General features: G+C 44.3%; 1 protein-coding gene across 2 annotated transcripts in view; it reads left to right on the forward strand.

Moving 5' to 3' along the window:
- Nucleotides 1-6,158: 6,158 nt before the first annotated feature.
- KIF11 (kinesin family member 11) overlaps nucleotides 6,159-18,377 on the forward strand; it is a 40,400-nt gene continuing 28,181 nt past the window's right edge. The window contains exons 1-9 of one of the 2 annotated variants that reach the window (XM_073685244.1): nucleotides 6,159-6,311; nucleotides 13,308-13,401; nucleotides 14,152-14,284; nucleotides 15,146-15,243; nucleotides 15,682-15,760; nucleotides 16,162-16,347; nucleotides 16,443-16,567; nucleotides 17,383-17,473; nucleotides 17,922-18,164. In XM_073685244.1, coding sequence (XP_073541345.1) covers nucleotides 13,325-13,401; nucleotides 14,152-14,284; nucleotides 15,146-15,243; nucleotides 15,682-15,760; nucleotides 16,162-16,347; nucleotides 16,443-16,567; nucleotides 17,383-17,473; nucleotides 17,922-18,164 — 1,032 coding nt within the window. In that variant the 5' untranslated portion in view covers nucleotides 6,159-6,311; nucleotides 13,308-13,324. Of the gene's footprint in view, nucleotides 6,380-13,307; nucleotides 13,402-14,151; nucleotides 14,285-15,145; nucleotides 15,244-15,681; nucleotides 15,761-16,161; nucleotides 16,348-16,442; nucleotides 16,568-17,382; nucleotides 17,474-17,921; nucleotides 18,165-18,377 lie in introns of both variants that reach the window. The other variant, XM_073685245.1, reaches the window with a different exon arrangement.

Here is an 18,377-nt window from a genome sequence, read left to right on the forward strand (position 1 = left end):
CGGAAGAGGTGGGTCTTCAGGTTCCTTTTGAAGGTTTCCAGAATAGGCGAGATTCTGATATGTTGGGGTAGAGCGTTCCAGAGTAGGGGGGATGCACGGGAGAAATCTTGTATGCAATTGTGGGAAGAGGAAATAAGAGGGAAGTAGAGAAGGAGATCTTGTAAGGATCGGAGGCTACATGCAGGTAAGTACCGGGAGACTAGGTCACAGATGTAGGGGGGAAACAGGTTGTGGATGGCTTTGTATGCCGTGGTTAGGGTTTTAAACTAAAGTCTCTGGGCAATGGGGAGCCAGTGAAGGGATTAACAGAGAGGAGAGACTGGGGAATAGCGGGGATAGGTGGATTAGTCGGGCAGTTGAGTTTAGGATAGATTGGAGGGGTGCTCGAGTGTTAGAAGGGAGTCCACAGAGCAGGAGGTTGCAGTAGTCAAGGCGGGAGATGATGAGGGCATGCACTAGTGTTTTTGCAGAATCATGGTTGAGGAATGTGCGGATCCAGGAGATATTTTTGAGTTGGAGTCGGCAGGAAGTGGAAAGGGCTTGGATATGTGGTATAAAGGAGAGATGAGATTCCAGGGTTACCCCGAGGCAGCGAGCTTATGGGACTGGGGCGAGTGGGCATCCATTGACTATGATGGATAGGTCAGTTGGGGGGGTTGAGTGAGACTGGAAACATGATGAATTCTGTTTTATCCATGTTAAGTTTTAGAAATTTATCAGAGAAGAAAGATGAAATAGCGGACAGACATTGTGGGATTCTGGTTTGTATAATAATGCATTGAATCAAAACTAATTAATATTATGTAGTTTAGTAATATTAGCAGTAATTATATGCTGAGGATTCCTTGCTGGATCACTCCAGAACTGATTGCATCAAGTTTTTATGTTTTGTGTTTTTTGAGTTAAATCCAAAAATGGTTTCTTGGACTTGAACTTTTATTGTTTTATGGTCTATTTGTTTCGTAATGCATGATACTGAAAATACAACCACAATAGCTGTGAAAACAACGGCATGTATACTGAATGGCATGTGGCAGAAGTATTGCCTAACAAGTGTCAATCAAGGAATGTCTGGAGGCGGAGTGTCCTAATTCAAGACCATAGTGTCAAATAGGTCCACACACAGCAGGGGTGGGGCACTTTTTTTTACTGCCAGGGTCAATTTGAATATTTTTAACATCATTTGGGGGCCGCACAAAATTATCAACTTGAAAATCATCCTGCTATATTTGGTCAAACAATTAACTTCCCCCTAATGTGATGGCTGGAGCTGCTTTTCTTTGGTGCAGCTTTGATATTAGGTGGTATGGATGATGTTGCTACTTGCAACTGCTTTTCCAGGTTTGCATCGGTCTGGAGAGCAGTCGACTCTTTGCGATAAGTTTTGGAATGAGTTCATTGCACCAGTAAGTTCTGAACAATGATGTATATTACACTGCAGGTGTCCTCAGAGGGAGAAATTCATTACTGCTCATGTAACAACTCAAGCAGTAGGAGGTCTGCAGTATATAAATCACATAGCAGACACTGGTGCATACATCACATAGGAGACAGTGGGACTGCTATACAACTGCTTCTCACTAAATTAGAATATCATCAAAAAGTTTATTTCAGTTCTTCAATACAAAAAGTGAAACTCATATATAGGGTCATTACAAACAGAGTGATCTATTTCAAGTGTTTATTTCTGTTAATGATGATTATGGCTTACAGCCAATGAAAACACAAAATTCATTATCTCAGTAAATTAGAATACTTTATAACAACAGCTTGAAAAATGTTTTTAACCCCTTTACAACCCATGCCGTATTAGTACGCACATTTGCGTACCCCCCGTTCAGTGAGGGCTGCTGTGCTGAGCCCTCACTGAACCGAGCACATGTCAGCTGATTCTTACAGCTGACATGTGCCCGCAACAGCCCCGGGTGGAATCGCGATCCACCCACGGCTGTTAACATGTTAAATGCCGCTGTCAATCTCTGACAGCGGCATTTAACGCGCGCTTCCGGGTAGCGCGTCATAAGCCCCGCCCATCAGCGACCCCGTCACGTGATCGCAGGTCACCGATGGGTGGGCATGACAACCCAGGGTCTGCAGCAGACGCCTGTGGTTGTCATGATCTGGTTGCTATGAGCGCCACCTAGTGGCCGGCGCTCATAGCACAGGACCATTTTTGCTGCATGCAGGGGATCTGCTCGTCCCCTGTATGTAGCAGAGCCGATCGGATAGTTGCTGCTAGACTCCTATGGAGACTATTGAAGCATGCAACAAGTGAAAAAAAAACGTTTTTAAAAATATTAAAAAAAATTAAAAAAATATAAAAGTTTAAATCACCCCCCTTTCACCCCATTCAAAATAAAATATATATAAAAAAACCTACATAGACATATTTGGTATCGCCGCGTTCAGAATCGCCCGATCTATCAATATAAAAAAATAATTAATCCGATCGGTAAACGGCGTAACGAGAAAAAAATTCTGAACGCCAGAATTACGTTTTTTGGTCGCCGCAAAATTGCAATAAAATGCAATAACGGGCGATCAAAACATCGGATCTACCCCAAAATGTTATCAGTAAAAACGTCAGCCCGGTGTGCAAAAAATAAGCCCTCACCCGGCCCCAGATCCCGAAAAATGGAGACGCTACAGGTCTCGGAAAATGGTGCTATTTTTTTTTTTTTTGTACCAAATTTTGGAATTTTTTTTCACCACTTAAATATAAAATAACCTATAGATGTTTGGTGTCTACGAACTCGTAATGACCTGGAGAATAAGAATGGCAGGTCAGTTTTAGTATTCAGTGAACGTGGTAAAAAAATAAATAAAAAACAACTGTGGTATTGCACTTTTTTTGCAATTTTACCGCACTTGGAATTTTTTTCCCGTACAGGATATGGTAAAACTAGTAATGGCGTTGAAAAGTACAACTTGTCGCGCAAAAATAAGCCATCACATGGCCATATTGACCAAAAAATAAAAACGCTATGGCTCTGGGAACAAGGGGAGCAAAAAGCGAAAAAGCAAAAACGAAAAAGCTCTGGTCCTTAAGGGGTTAAAATCTGAAATGTTGGCCTAATGAAATGTATGTTCAGTAAATGCCCTCAATACTTGGTCGGGGCTCCTTCTGCATCAATTACTGCATCAATGTGGCGTGGCATGGAGATGATCAGCCTGTGGCACTGCTGAGGTGTTATGGAAGCCCAGGTTGCTTTGATAGCAGCCTTCAGCTCGTCTGCATTGTCGGGTCTGGTGTCTCTCATCTTCCTCTTGACAATACAGATTCTCTATGGGGTTAAGGTCAGTCGAGTTTGCTGGCCAATCAAGCACAGTGATACTGTTTGTAAACCAGGTATTGGTCTTTTGGCAGTGTGGACAGGTGCCAAGTCCTGCTGGAGAATGAAATTTCCAACTCCAAAAAGCTTGTCGGCAGAGGGAAGCATGAAATGCTCTAAATTTTCCTGGTAGACGGCTGCGCTGACTTTGGTCTTGATAAAACACAGTGGACCTACACCAGCAGGTGACATGACTCCCCAAACCATCACTGATTGTGGAAACTTCACACTAGACCTCAAGCAGCTTGGATTGTGGCCTCTCCACTCTTCCTCCAGACTCTGGGACCTGGATTTCCAAATGAAATGCACAATTTACTTTCATCTGAAAACAACACCTTGGACCACTGAGCAACAGTCCAGGTCTTTTTCTCCTTGGCCCAGGTAAGACGCTTCTGGTGTTGTCTATTGGTCATGAGTGGCTTGACACAAGGAATGCGACACTTGTAGCCCATGTCCTAGATACGTCTCTGTGTGGTGGCTCTTGAAGCAATGACTCCAGCAGCAGTCCGCTCATTGTGAATCTCCCCAAAATGTTTTCATTGCCTTTTCTTAACAATCCTTTCAAGGCTGCGGTTTTCCCAGTAGCTTGTGCACCTTTTTCTACAATACTTTTTCCATCCACTCAACTTTAAATTAATATGCTTGGATACAGCACTCTGTGAACAGCCAGCTTCTTTAGCAATGACCTTTTGTGGCTTACCCTCCTTGTGGACTGTGTCAGTGACTGCCTTCTGGACATCTGTCAAGTCAGCAGTCTTCCCCATAATTGTGAAGCCTACTGAAACAGGCTAAGGGACTTTTTTAAACGCGTAGGAAGCCTTTGCAGGTGTTTTTTGTTAATTATTCTAATTTACTGTGAATGACTTTTGTGTTTCCATTGGCTGTAAGCCATAATCATCAACATTAACAGAAATAAACACTTGAAATAGATCACTCTGTTTGTAATGACTCTATATAAGTTTCAGTTTTTGTATTGAAAAACTGAATACATTAACTTTTTGATGATATTCTAATTTAGTGAGAAGCACCGGTATTTCCTTCATCCTGGTATATGTCCACTCTGTTCTGCCACTGTTCTTTAATGCATAGAAAAAAAACCAACAATTATACTCACCTCCCGTCTGTGTCATTTTCTGAAGCCGGCAGCTGCCTTCAGCGTGCAAGCAAAGGGAGCGCATGAAGTCACTGTCATGCGCCCCCGGTCATGTGCATGCTGACGTCAGCTGCTGGCCTCTGATTGTCTGACAGTGTGTATTGCAGCAGACAGACACACATCCAGTTGAAGTTTGCACTGGCGTCGATGGGCTCCTCACCCGTACGGCCATGGTTGCAACCTCTGCGACTGCGATCCTTACGCCTCTGAGGCTGCAATCGCTGTGTGCTATAGCCAGGACCTGCCTCTAACAACCGCACGTGGCGGAAAGCACTGCCTACAATTGTTAGCCAGTTAAATGCTTATTGTTGCTGATTTGGTGCATGTGGTTCCTCCTGGCTAGTCTTTGTGTTGTGCTGAAGATTGTCTGGATTTATTTTTCTTCTGTCCTGTTATAGGGCTTTGTAGGGAAAGTCAGCCGTCGTGTAGCGGGGGCGCCATTTGCACACTTTGTAGGGTACCAGTCAGGGACAACAGATATGTATCAGGGTTACGATAGCCCCTAGTATTGTACAGGTATATTGGATATCCCTAGACGTTTGTATCGGTATTATATTTTTTTACTTTTTTGAGATTTCAGAGGTTTGTAATAAAAGTGATGTTTTATCTTGAGCATTTACTATAGTGTTAAGTTGGTGAAATTGGTTTATTTTTTTCTTAAACTTTTTGTACTTATTTTTCGGTGAGCCCCTACATAACATTACCCTTAATGAAGGGTTAGTTGGAGACCCCTCGGCCACTTTGTGCATTTTATTTTTTTGCAATTAATAAAATTTGCATTTTTATTATGGCTTTTGGTAATGTAAAAAAATTACACATAGCCCTGAGTGTTCAGTTTTGACCGTATGTACCAAATCTCGACCAGAACCACCATAAAGAGTGGGCGGAGCTTTGCGAGGAGGGGCGTGACCTTGACCGAGCTGACAGAAGAATCATAATTTACACTACAAAAGTGGCAGAAGTGTCAGAAACTCCCTCCAGTGACCCTGTCATTATTGATATAAATTTGTAATATAAATTATGTTGATTCTGTCAGCTTCTCTCCATCACGGTCACGCCCCTCCCCTCAAAGCTCCGCCCACTCTTCAAACTGCTGACAAAATTTGTATCAAAAACGGATCAATCAGCGCTAAGCGATAAGAAAAATGCAAGCTTTAATAATGAGAAAAATGTTTTGCAGAATTTGTTGCCGTATAAAAATACATAAAAAATATAAAACCTTAAAAGAAATTAATGTACAATTTTTTGATGTGCACTCCATTAAAAACTTTAGCAATTAGCAAAAAAAAAAAAGCATTAAAAAGCCATGAAATTATTATCTCATTAACATGTATTATATAATATATATATTAATTCCTATTCAAGAAAAAAAAAAGCCCCTCCTGTAAAGTCATTATTCCAGGTCCTCACTGCAGCCGCTCCTGAAGCCACCGCCGTATGCTCCTCTTTGCCGTAAGGCAACACTGAGAAACTGTCATGGGCGGAGCTTCTCACAGCACCCGTGACGTCAGCGCTTGCTGGGAATGTGTACTGGAGTAGTTTAAACATGAGCACGTGATACATAGCCCCCGCCAATCCATAGCAACACGTCACCTCTGGACCAATCACCGTGAAGGTGGCGTCGCTTTGGCCAATCTGCGCATAGATAGCAGCTCCAGCGACCAATCAACGTTCTCGGGTGTTACTGAGGTATGATTGGCTGCTCCTGGCGGAAGCGCAATTTTCAAATGTCTTCAGTGTAGAGACTGCCGGCGGCAGTGTGAGCTGTGTAACGTCCCCACCGGGCACAAGCAGCCTGGATCAGTGAGAGCCGGAGCCGCTGACAGGTAGGAGCGGCGACCTCCTCCTCCGTGTGCGATATCCGCGTACAGTACTGGGGACTTTCCTCTGGGAGGTAACTGCGGCTCGTGCTAATGCTCGTACATTAGTGACGGATGCGCCTTCCGAATATTGTTGTCTGTCGCAGCTTTCCGTCTATAACCTTATGGGCCCAGACAATTCATTTATTCTCACTTCCGGTCTAACTGCTGTCTTTTTAGTTTTCCGTCTCCGAAAATGACCATTTTTTATTTTTATTTTTTGTATTTTTTTTGGGGGGGGGGGGGATATTTTCTTTACATTGTTCACTGTGCGTTAAAATTGACCTTGATACAAGCTTAATAATGTATTTTTTTTCTATATACATATATATTTTATTTTTTGTCTCCCATTTTCCTAAACCCATAAGTTTCCTTTCTTTCTCTTCCCCCATCTGTAGAGTTGTACTTAAAACTTCTTACGTTATGTTTTTTTGGAAGGAGCGACTGAAAAATGTCAACTCTGACGTTTCTTAGTTTTTTTTTTCCCTTTGATGTTTAACATGTGGGCGAAGTAGCTTTATATTTGGACTTATACGGATGCACAAGTACTGGATAAAGTTATTATATGTTTAGTATTTTTTTTAGGTTATTTTTACCCACAAGGAAAAATGTAGGTTTTTTTTTTTTTTTTTTTTTTCAGCTTTTTACACTTTTTTTTATTTTATTTTTTTTTTTAGTTCCCCATTTGGGACTTGAAGTTGTGATTATTTAATCTGTTGTACTTTTGTACTGCCGCACCGTATTACTTCTGTATACAGAGCAAATCAGTCTTTTATAAAGCTCAGACTGTGTCTGGGCGTCAAAGGGGTACCAAGATGGCAATGATGAGGGGCTTCAGCAGGCCCCTTGGTACGCCATGTCACAGGGTGAGCTGATGGGCTCCTGAATGGATGTGCCCCTGGGATGGTGTGACTCATATGGGTATTCCCATCTCCATAATCCTATCTCATTATGTAGTAGGTGTAATAATAGCAAATAACTCCAATTAGAAATGTAGTATAGTTCCCCTGATTAGTTATGTCACGCACCCCATGTGTAGGGCATTGCAGCAGCTTAGTTGCTAGTGGTCGTAACCATGGATACCTAACTGTCACTGAGTGGTTGTAACCATGGATATCTAAGCTACTGCAATGCCCTGCACATGGGGTAAGCGACATAGCTAATCAAGGAAACTATACTACATTTTTAATTGGAAATATTTTCTATTATTATTACACCTACTACATAATGGGATAGAATCTTGGAAATGGGATTAACCCTTTAAATGACACCATCAGTTTGTCCATGGCAGTTAAGTGGTTAAACAGCAGCTCCAGTGGCTGCTAGCGATGCTAAAATGCCTGCTGTGTAACACAGCTGGCACCTTCCTGGTATGGAACTTGTGGGATCCTTGGCCCCCCTCAACACACCCACATCTGCTATATGGTGTCATGTAGCAGGAAGGGGTTAATCTACATGTATGTTCTCCCTGGATTTTGTGGAATTCCTCCTCACATTGCAAAACTTGGACTGGACCGCCCTCTATAAGGTGACATGGTTCGTGGATTCCTTCTGTGTCACTTCTCGTTCTCCAGATACATCCAGATTGTGCACTGTGGATTGATCCATTGATAAGTCTATTGCTCACGAACTCAATGTTTGATTCTACCTGGCTCTATGTTCTGGTGGGGACATGAGATATATGGGGGTCTCTTTTGAGATCACAGTTGACTTTCAAAATAAAGGATGTGAAGCGCTAGACCTCCATCGGGGCAGGTTCTCTACATGACGGCAGGAGCTGTGGTCACATCATTGGCGCTTCATGGGAGGGCAGTTCCCCTTTACGTGGCTTTTGTACATGAGCAGCCACTACAGTGTACTGAGCAGTGCTGACCCGGGTCAATTCACTGCTTCCATCCAGCTACTGCTGGAGCTGATTATGGCTGATCAATGAGGTGTCGGACCCCTACCAGTCTGATATCTATGATGTACATTGTAGAGGCCTGAAGCTTTCACTATATGGTCTCCAGTGTTGCTAATGCTGTAGGTAAATAAGGTATAGCATGGCTGAGGCCAGTGGAGACTGTAGTGACCATATGTTAGTATGACGTTATTACCCCAGGGGTGTAGGCACAGACTGCTGGGGGCCACAGCTTCCTGTGCACGCTGTACAGCTGCTGATCAGTGATGGGGACAGGGATGAATCAGGAGGCACGAGACACCTAGTCCTGTAGATAAAATCAGTGATTTTCTCTAAACGCCAAAGCACAGGGCAGTGACATCACTGGAATCAGGGTGTCTGTCCCTACATCACGCTGCTCTGATTGCATAGTAAAAACCTTCTATGGCTATGGGGATGATACCTCTTGTAATTCGGTGTACCACCCTAGTTTCATCTGTTTTTAACATTGAGTCAATGGATTAAAAAAAGTTCTCTACCTACCAGGGGAAAAAGCAACTGATGCAGCTAGGATGACACCTTAGAATAATAATGTTCTAATCTCTGCCTGCAGAAACTGAAGTTTAATCTAATATGCTGATTAAGCCGCTCGATGCACCCTGGGTGTGGCCAAGTGGATCTGTACACTGTTCGTCTGTGCTGTCCCCATGTCCCCGCCTCTTTCACTGGTGATTGACAGCACTGCCTCTGCAGACAGTTCTCCCTGTAGGCAAGCCACAGCTGTCAATCACCAGTGAGAGCGGTGTGGGTAGAGCGGTGCACTGAGCCTCTTCAGCACGTTTTTCAAGGTGTAACCGCTGGCAGTCTCTTTCCTGGAGCTGCTTCATTAGAGGTTTTACTGACCTTTTGCAGCATTTTTTTGTAATTTATACTATAGAAAGCAACAAACGTACTACTTCTTTTAACCGCTTCAGTTTCCAAATCCTGAAGTGTTTAAAACCAGGGCTGTGGAGTCGGTAAGCCAAACCTCCGACTCCTCAATTTCCATGACACCGACTCCACGACTCCGACTCCCTCATACATGGCTCATGTTCAAGTGATAAATATATTGTAGCACAGATTCATCTCAGCTAAAAGTCTAGACCCTTAGATCAGGAATAGGACAGACATTTATAGGACATTTCCCAAATTCTTATGAGAAAATATTCCCCACAAACTGCATTGAACTACTGTACCCAATTTATTACATATTTTAGTAGTTGGAGTTGGTCCATTTTATACCGACTCTGACTCCACCAAAATTGGCACCAACTCCATAGCCCTGCTTAAAACAAGTAAACAAAGGCTGAACATGTGCACAGCAATGTTGTTCTTACATTGCTTTGCACTGTTAAAGGGGTTGTCCAGTCTTAAGCTACAAGTCTGCAGACACTCTCTCAGGGCTGTGGAGTCGGTAAGCCAAACCTTCGACTCCTCAATTTCCATGACACCAACTCCACAGCCCTGCACTCTATGTGACTGCAGACTTGTAAATCCTCACATCCTGCACACTGAGGATTTTCCAGTGCTGGTGCTGGCAGTGGGCGGGCATGTGACTGCTATTTGCATACTTCCAGTCACATTCCCACTAGACTTGTTCGGCCTCGCTGAATGCAAGTGAATTGAGGCCAGATGTGGTCATGTGCCGACTAGACTGTATTTATGCAGATTGCATACTTGTGATCACGTGCCTGACACTGGAGAATCCTGACAGTGTGCAATGTGAGGATTCTTAAGTCTGCAGACTTAATTTTTTGCGATGCTTTTCCAGGTGGAATCTGCCGAAAAAGATGTTGTATGCAAACGGGGGCACTGGCACCCTAATTAGGATGTGTAATTAAACTTCAGTTTCTGCAGGACAAAGGCAACGATTAGAACACCAAATGTGCGACTTTATAAGGAACATACAAGCCTGTGAGCTTAGCCTATACTGTCAGTCTGGGCCGACTGATGCTGACCTTTCAATCTATCAAAGGCAGCCCAAGTATAGCATAAACCCTAAGGCCTCTTTCACACATCAGTGTGTCCGGTACTTGTGATGACAGTTTTCATATGTACGGGAGACACATACACACTTGGATGCATTCAAATGAATGGGTCTGTGCACATGTCAGTGTGCTTCCACGAACCGTGTGTCCCTGGGCAAAATACGCTGACGTGTCCGTTTTTTGGATGCCGCATAGGCTGCAAAACGTCACACACATGTGCACACTGATGACACACAGGTGACATCCGTGTGTCATCAGTATGACATGTACCTGTGCCTGGGAATCGGCGTTATAGTTAGTTCTGTTCCCAAACGCTGGGTGCTGTCGGAATCTCTCATCATTGTTCCCTGCTTGTGCTGCGATCAGCTCCAGCAGGTGACAATGTTGAGAGTAGTATTCAGCTCCCGATGTCTCTAAAAAAATGTAAAAATAAGAATAAACACATTATACTCGCCTCTAAACCTAATTCCCTGAACCATTGTCCCCTGTCAACAAACCAAAAATTAAGAACAATATCCCTCACCTGTCTGAAGATTAAATAATCCAGTGTCCCACGCTGTAATCCATCTGACCGATATTTCTTCATCAGCGTGCACGGTGTCTTGAGGTGACTGTACACGCTGAGGATTAGGGGAGAATGACTCACTGCAGCAAGCATGCTCTTTATCTGCGCTGAGCTCACTGAGCGGTGTCCTGTCACTCACTGAGCTCAGTGCGGTTTGGTTGTACAGCGTTCTGAGTACAAGAGCTGGGGTGATGGGGACAGCTGCTTATTCCGGTAGCTCAGCCGAACCCTTCTTGGTCTGTAGCAGTGGGGTCTAGCTTATCTATAGGAATGAGCAGTCGTCACCCTTCCTACATTTCCAGGGTTAGATACAACCAAATCCCGGGAGCAGGACTTGTGGATGAAGATCAAGATCCTTTTTTACATTCAGTATAATAGTGAGTAGCTTAACGTAATAACTTAGGTTTATTTAACTACAATTTGTGTGTAGCTGGATAAGGCGCCTACAGGGAACCTGTCTCCTGGTCTTAACCATATAAAGCAGGACCAGCTCCTGTAAACCCTTATATACAGAATTCTAGAACCGCGGTCCGGTCCGATGGGCGTCTCTGGTCTTGCTCCAGCGCCTCCTCTCTTCCTGCTTCATGTAGATGACGCGTCCTATGTCATCCACAGTGTCCCCCATCTTCATTGATGGGTGTTGGCGTATAGGGCACGTAAAAACAAGCACTTTTGTAATTTACTGCTTATTATAAATTGCAGCTGTTTTTGAGATATTCAGACTTTTATTTGTTGCTCGTTGCCTAGGAGACCGACCACTGCTGCTTATAAGCACTGATCTGAAGCTGTCCGGGATTGGAAGCGTACAGCGCGTTTCAGCGATCCTGGCCAGCATCAAAACAGCACTTACAAGCTCAATAATAGAAAAGAGCATGCAATCACTGCTCATGTTCTGGTGTGTAGCAGCGGTGGTCTGTCTCCAAGGCAACAAACTATAAACAAAATGAATATCTCAAGAAAAGCTGAGCATTTCAATAAGCAGTAAATTGAAAAATTGTTTGTACAAGCATTGTCCGTCAACACCCATTTATAAAGGTGGGAATATCTCCATAAAAAGAAGCCGTATAGGGGGGTCATTAAGGGGTTTATTTCAATCTTTCTGTAAATTCCCCCACTGTCCTACATGGCTGCAGCTGGCAATAACGGCTCTGGCATGAGCCACCTAGCAGGCGGTATAGAGACCGCTCAACTGCCGCTCACAGCGGGGGCTCACCGTACACTGCTGCTCTGCCGGGGGTCGCTGCTCTGTACTTTGGCAGTGCCACCAACTTCGCTGGCTTGCTGTCACATTCTGACTGTAAAATGTTCATTCGATGGGGTAAGCACACATGACAATGCCGCGGCACGTGCATTTGATGCCAGAAACGCGTCGTTGGTATGAATTTTTTTTATAGATTTCCTCTACCTAAGGCACTCCAGGATAGGGGCACGGTTCTGAGCCCTAAGAATCTATCTATGGAGAGCTGCCTATTTTCACCTTTATAAACCGCTCCATAAACCTTTCTCAAGACTAACACATTTTAGAGGGGTCCGACTTCCAGCCCTGATCAGATATTGAAGGTGGAAACAGCTCCATAGATTGTATAGTAGCTGTTAGTGGTACTGCAGCTGTCTCCATACAAGTCAATAGAAGAGAGCAGTACCACTGACAACCATTTACTGTACAGTGCAAGACCACTCCTGGTGATCTCCAGGAGGGGGCAGGGGAGTCCAACTCTGACCAATCAGGTATTAATGACATATCCTAAGGATTTAGGCTGTGTGCCCACAATGCGTTTTTTAAGCGTTTCTGCAGCTGCAATTCCGCTGCAGAAATGCTTGGTAGAAGGTCTGTCATGTTTCCCAATGATAATCCGCACGGTTACCATAGAACCTGTAAAAAAAAAGAATAAAATAAATATATACATTATACTTGCCTTCTGATGCCCCTGGAGTCCTTGCCTCTGCTTGCCGGCAGCTCGCGGTAGACTAGAAGCGCCTGCGGTGACGTTATTTAGTCATGTATAAAAATATATATTTTTAATATTCTTTCGGTCACAGTATATAAATCTATGCCAGTTGCATGGATTTATATAGTGTGACCAAGTTGTCAAGCACTTTCCAAGTGATGCTAAAATCGCCTGGAAAGCGCTTGACAACCCGCATGCGGAAATGCATGTGAAGAACGCCTCACATCCGCATGTCCCTGGCAGGAAAAACGCATGTACAATCCACATGTACAATCCGCATGTACAATCCGCATGCGTTTTTTTCTGCCAGGGTGATGCAGAAACGCTCAGGAAAAATCTGGAGCATTTCTGCATGGTGGGCACATAGCCTAAAGTCTTGGAAAATGCATTGAAAGAGTCATCGGTCATTAGTCGCATTATCTATATAACAAAATTTAGCTTTACTATTATTCTCGTTTCTTGCATAATAGAAATGTCAAACTTTTTACTTGTAAAGTTCTAGATCCGTCTACAGGTCACCTACCCTCCATTGTTCTCCTCTAGGTCACCTCTTAGTGAATATGTCATCCCAAACTTCCAACATGTCCAACAAGAAAGAAGACAAGGGAAAAAACATCCAAGTGGTGGTGAGATGCAGGTACGGGCCTTACGTATGGTGTCCTGGTCTACAGCTCTTCATGTGCGAGGAGCAGATGGATGTGTGCACTGTACCATCTCCGGAATTACCTTCAGTTATAATTTGGGAACCTACTGGTGATATGTTGTCTATTGGACATACTCCTATAATTTTCATAGTTAACATGTGACAGGCTAGGAAGCAAGTTAAAATTGCAAGAAGTGTGTGTGTGTATATATATATATATATATATATATACACACACTTACTTATATGCTGCAGCTGATAATAAGCAGTGTGAGATAACAGGGAGGAGGGACACTGAGGAACTGTCAGGCTATGTGGCAGGGAGGAGGGACACTAAGGAACGGTCAGGCTAGTTGTGCAGAGATTCAGCAGCAGTGAGGAGGTACACTGAGGAGCTGTAAATCAGGCTAAGTGGGATAGTTTGAGTTAATGTCTCAGAAAGCTTTATAATGCAAATCTGTCATGGATTATCAAAGCAAGTACACCAGTCTAATCAGGGCTAAGATATATTTAGTATTGTGCAGTTTATATTGTGAAATCAGCTGACCGATTTTTCCCCTACTCCTGCCCCCCCCCCGCCCCCAAGAGGATATATATTATAGATATCTGATGTGTGTGACCGGCCTGATGTGGTCGACTCCAGATGACATTAGAGTTTAGCAATCGTCCTATTGGCAGTAATAAGTTACTGACCTTCCCCATTGGTCTATGTTGCATCAATTCTGTCTCTTTCTGTCCTTCCAGACCCTTCAATCAGTTGGAGCGGAAGGCGAATTCTCATTCTGTGTTAGAATGTGACCCCCAACGTAAGGAGGTTTCTGTCCGGACTGGTGGAATAAATGATAAACTGGGGAAGAAAAACTACATGTTCGATATGGTAGGTGACTGTCGCAGCTTTTAATATACAGACGGGGTAGCAGCTTTTTCTTACCTATTTTGGGGTAATGTCAAGGTGACTGTGGTTGTGAGCTTGTAGATATTAAAAGCGGTTATCTAATGAACAGCACGTATGACCTATTCACAAAATAAGAGATACATGTGTGATTGCTGGGACCTCCACTAATTATTATAACAGGGGTCCTGTGTCTCTTACCAACCCACCACCGTATTACTTGCCCGCCATTGTATGTCTGCACGGTGTGCATTTACAGAGATGTATATATCCCCTCTTCTGTAGGGTGTGCATGTACAGAGATGCACACCGGGCAGACGAGGGGGGGATACATCTCTGTACATGCACAACGTGCAGACGAGGGCATATACATGCATCTCTGCACATGCACACTGGGCAGACGAGGGGGGATACATGCATCTCTGCACATGCACACTGGGCAGACGAGGGGGGATACATGCATCTCTGCACATGCACACTGGGCAGACGAGGGGGGATACATGCATCTCTGCACAGGCACACCGGGCAGACGAGGGGGGATACATGTGCAGAGATGCATGTATACGCCCTCGTCTGCCCGGTGTGCCTGTGCAGAGATGCATGTATCCCCCCTCGTCTGCCCGGTGTGCCTGTGCAGAGATGCATGTATATGCCCTCGTCTGCCCGGTGTGCCTGTGCAGAGATGCATGTATACGCCCTCGTCTGCCCAGTGTGCCTGTGCAGAGATGCATGTATCCCCCCTCGTCTGCCCGGTGTGCCTGTGCAGAGATGCATGAGCTTTGTGCACAGGAAAGTTGTGATGTGACTGTAGCACCGGGTACTAATGCCATTTCTATGTATCTGCAGGTATTTGCTCCTTCAGCTAAACAGATTGAAGTGTACAGGAACGTAGTATGTCCCATCTTGGATGAGGTCATTATGGGCTATAATTGCACCATTTTTGCGTGAGTACCTTTCATATGTAATGTCTTCCTAGCACTGGACCTTTCCTAGCATTCCGTCGAGGCCAGTGGTCTTAGACAGGACTGCAGCAGCTGGGCGAGTTTGTACCAAGATGAAAAGTTTTCCTCCATCCACAGGGTAGGTCTTGATCACTGAGATCCCCACTGACCTCAAGGACTGGGCTTCTGGCTGTCCCCGGTGGCATGGAGCATACGCACCTATGCTCTATTCATTCTTCATTGGAGCTCAGAAGACAGCCAAGCACCCCTGAATCTCGAGACCAGTGGGGGTCCCAGCAGTCGGACTCCCTGCGATCAGGAAAGTGTCCCCTACCCTGTGGTGCATCTTTATACAAACCCTTTTCATACTTGCTTTTGCAAATCCAGTATGGTCATGTTGGCGTATTTTTCTGACAACCTCATTACCTACTTTCTTCTTAGCTACGGTCAGACTGGCACAGGGAAAACCTTCACCATGGAAGGTGAAAGATCTGCTGATGAAGAGTTTACTTGGGAACAGGTATTGTATATTTTTTTTACTCTTGGTCATTTTTACTTGTTTCTTTAAAGGGGTTTCCAACTACTTGACCACCCAACTTAATCATTTCTGGGCCTGAATTAACATACAAACAGTATATACTCCCCTCCTGAAGTGACGCTGTTCCAGTGAAGTCAGTGCTGGTGTTCTCACTGGGGAAGCCTTTGGAGCCCCAGTTACAGGGGAAAGCAATCACCCAGCAATCTGCTCATTATAAAGCACTATGTAAGCTGGAGAAGAAGACTGAAGCAGTTATAAACCACTGCTGCCTTCTAGGGCATACCTTGGCTAAAAGTCAGATCCAAACAAAGCCTAAGACTGCTGAGACAGCAGTATTTTAATTCTTCCCTTTTATATTCCTGACTATCTTGTCTTCCACACAGGACCCTCTGGCCGGTATCATTCCTCGGACTCTTCACCAGATATTTGAGAAGCTTTCTGAGAACGGCACAGAGTTCTCTGTGAAAGTCTCGTTGCTGGAAATCTACAACGAGGAACTCTTTGACCTTCTGAGTCCCACTCCGGATGTTAGCGAGAGGCTGCAGATGTTTGACGATCCCCGCAACAAAGTAATAAAGCAAATCTGTCCCTCCTGTAACCTCCATAGTATTCTTCACATGCAGAAAAGACAGAAATCTAATGTCATAACATCCTTGTCTCATAGAGGGGAGTGATCATCAAGGGCCTGGAAGAAGTCACCGTCCACAACAAGGATGAAGTGTATCACATCTTGGAAAGAGGAGCAGCAAAGAGGACCACAGCTTCCACCCTAATGAACGCCTACTCCAGGTCCATACCTTGTGTATACTTCTGTAAAACCTTAAAATTGTATTATATAATGTATTTTTTTTTTTTTAAATGCATCTATTTTGTGTTAAAAAAAATTATTTTGTGAGTAGAGTTTCATAAAAAATTTCAAAGTAATTTCACTTCTACAGCTTTTATGTATCATTTTATGTAGCAGACAGCAGAATGAGAGAAGGGGCTGGCTGAATATGGTAGATAAGCCAGCCCCCTTCTGTTTATAGTATGGGAGCTAGCTGTTGAAATAAGCAGACCGCAGAAACCTTCATGCACGGCTCCTTGTGGGAGGTAACATAGGCTAGTGTCCATATCTGCAGATAAAGATAGGGCTGTGTACCAGCCACGTCTATGGAGTCGGAGCCCATTTTGGTGGAGTCTGAGTCAGTAGAAAATGGACCGACTCCTAAAATATATAATGAATTGAGTACAGTAGTTCAATGCAGTTTGTGGGGAATATTTTTTCATAAGCATTTGGGAAAGTTATGAAATGTCCTATAAATGTCTGTCCTATTCCTGATCTGAGGGCTCTAGACTTTCAGCTGAGATGAATCTGTGCTACATTAAATTTATCACTTAATCATGAGCCATGTATGAGGAAGTCGGTGTCGTGGAAATTGATGAGTTGGAGGTTTGGCTTACCGACTCCACAGCCCTGGTACCAGCATCTGGGATTTCACGCTATGAAGGGGAGAGACAGAGCTGCTTCATTCATAGCTGCTGTAAATGCCATGTAGGGCTTATTATTTTTCCCCCTAGGAGATGATTTTTGCTTAATTTGTCTCGCCTGTTTCCCCACCCAGTCGTTCTCATTCAGTGTTCTCCGTCACCATCCACATGAAGGAAACTACAGTTGATGGAGAAGAGTTGGTGAAAATTGGAAAACTTAATTTGGTAAGTCTCCTCCTTGCTCTCCTCCTTGCTCTCCTCCTTGCTCTCCTCCTTGCTCTCCTCCTTGCTCTCCTCCTTGCTCTCCTCCTTGCTCTCCTCCTTGCTCTCCTCCTTGCTCTCCTCCTTTATAAAGTGAGGTTTCCCATCATTAAAATGATGGCAATAGTCTCCTGTTGTGTGGGAGACTGACTGCCAGAACCCCACTGATCCTTTATAAGTGTTGTGTACCTCTCCGAACCCCTGCTACTGCTCTGATTGTCTCAGCCTGGGCCAGAAGTGATGACGCTCTGTACAGTTAGTGACCTGACTCTTCCACCTATCGGTAACCTTGATGGTGGTCAGGAAGTCATCACTTCGGTTCCAGCAGAGACCATCGAAGTCTCATTCCCATCACTGCACTGAACTTCTTGTCACTAGCACCAATTAACATTTCCTCTTCTTTCCCCCGTAGGTGGATTTGGCTGGCAGTGAGAACATCGGCCGCTCTGGAGCTGTAGACAAGAGGGCCCGGGAAGCTGGGAACATTAACCAGTCTCTTCTGACATTGGGTAGAGTCATCACCGCTCTGGTAGAGAGAGCGCCACACATCCCGTACAGGGAGTCTAAGCTCACCCGGATCCTTCAGGACTCTCTAGGAGGAAGGACAAAGACCTCCATTATTGCTACAGTCTCGCCAGCCTCCATTAATTTAGAGGTAACTTCTTCTCAGGCTTGGCTCTCCAATTTATGATTATTTGTCCTCTATATCCACTTCATATAAAGTAGTGAGAACGGATGTTAAGGAGGTAATGTATAGATATGCACACTCGGCTCTACAGAGTGTACACATTCCCAATGGAGGAAAGGCGAGTAATAAGCTGCCAGACCTCTAGTGATGGCATGTGTTCCCTGAAAATAAAACAATCAG

The sequence above is a fragment of the Phyllobates terribilis genome, unplaced genomic scaffold (genome assembly GCF_046119375.1).
Source record: "Phyllobates terribilis strain yellow unplaced genomic scaffold, ASM4611937v1 Scaffold_5__5_contigs__length_657084704, whole genome shotgun sequence".
Classification (NCBI taxonomy): Eukaryota; Metazoa; Chordata; class Amphibia; order Anura; family Dendrobatidae; genus Phyllobates; species Phyllobates terribilis.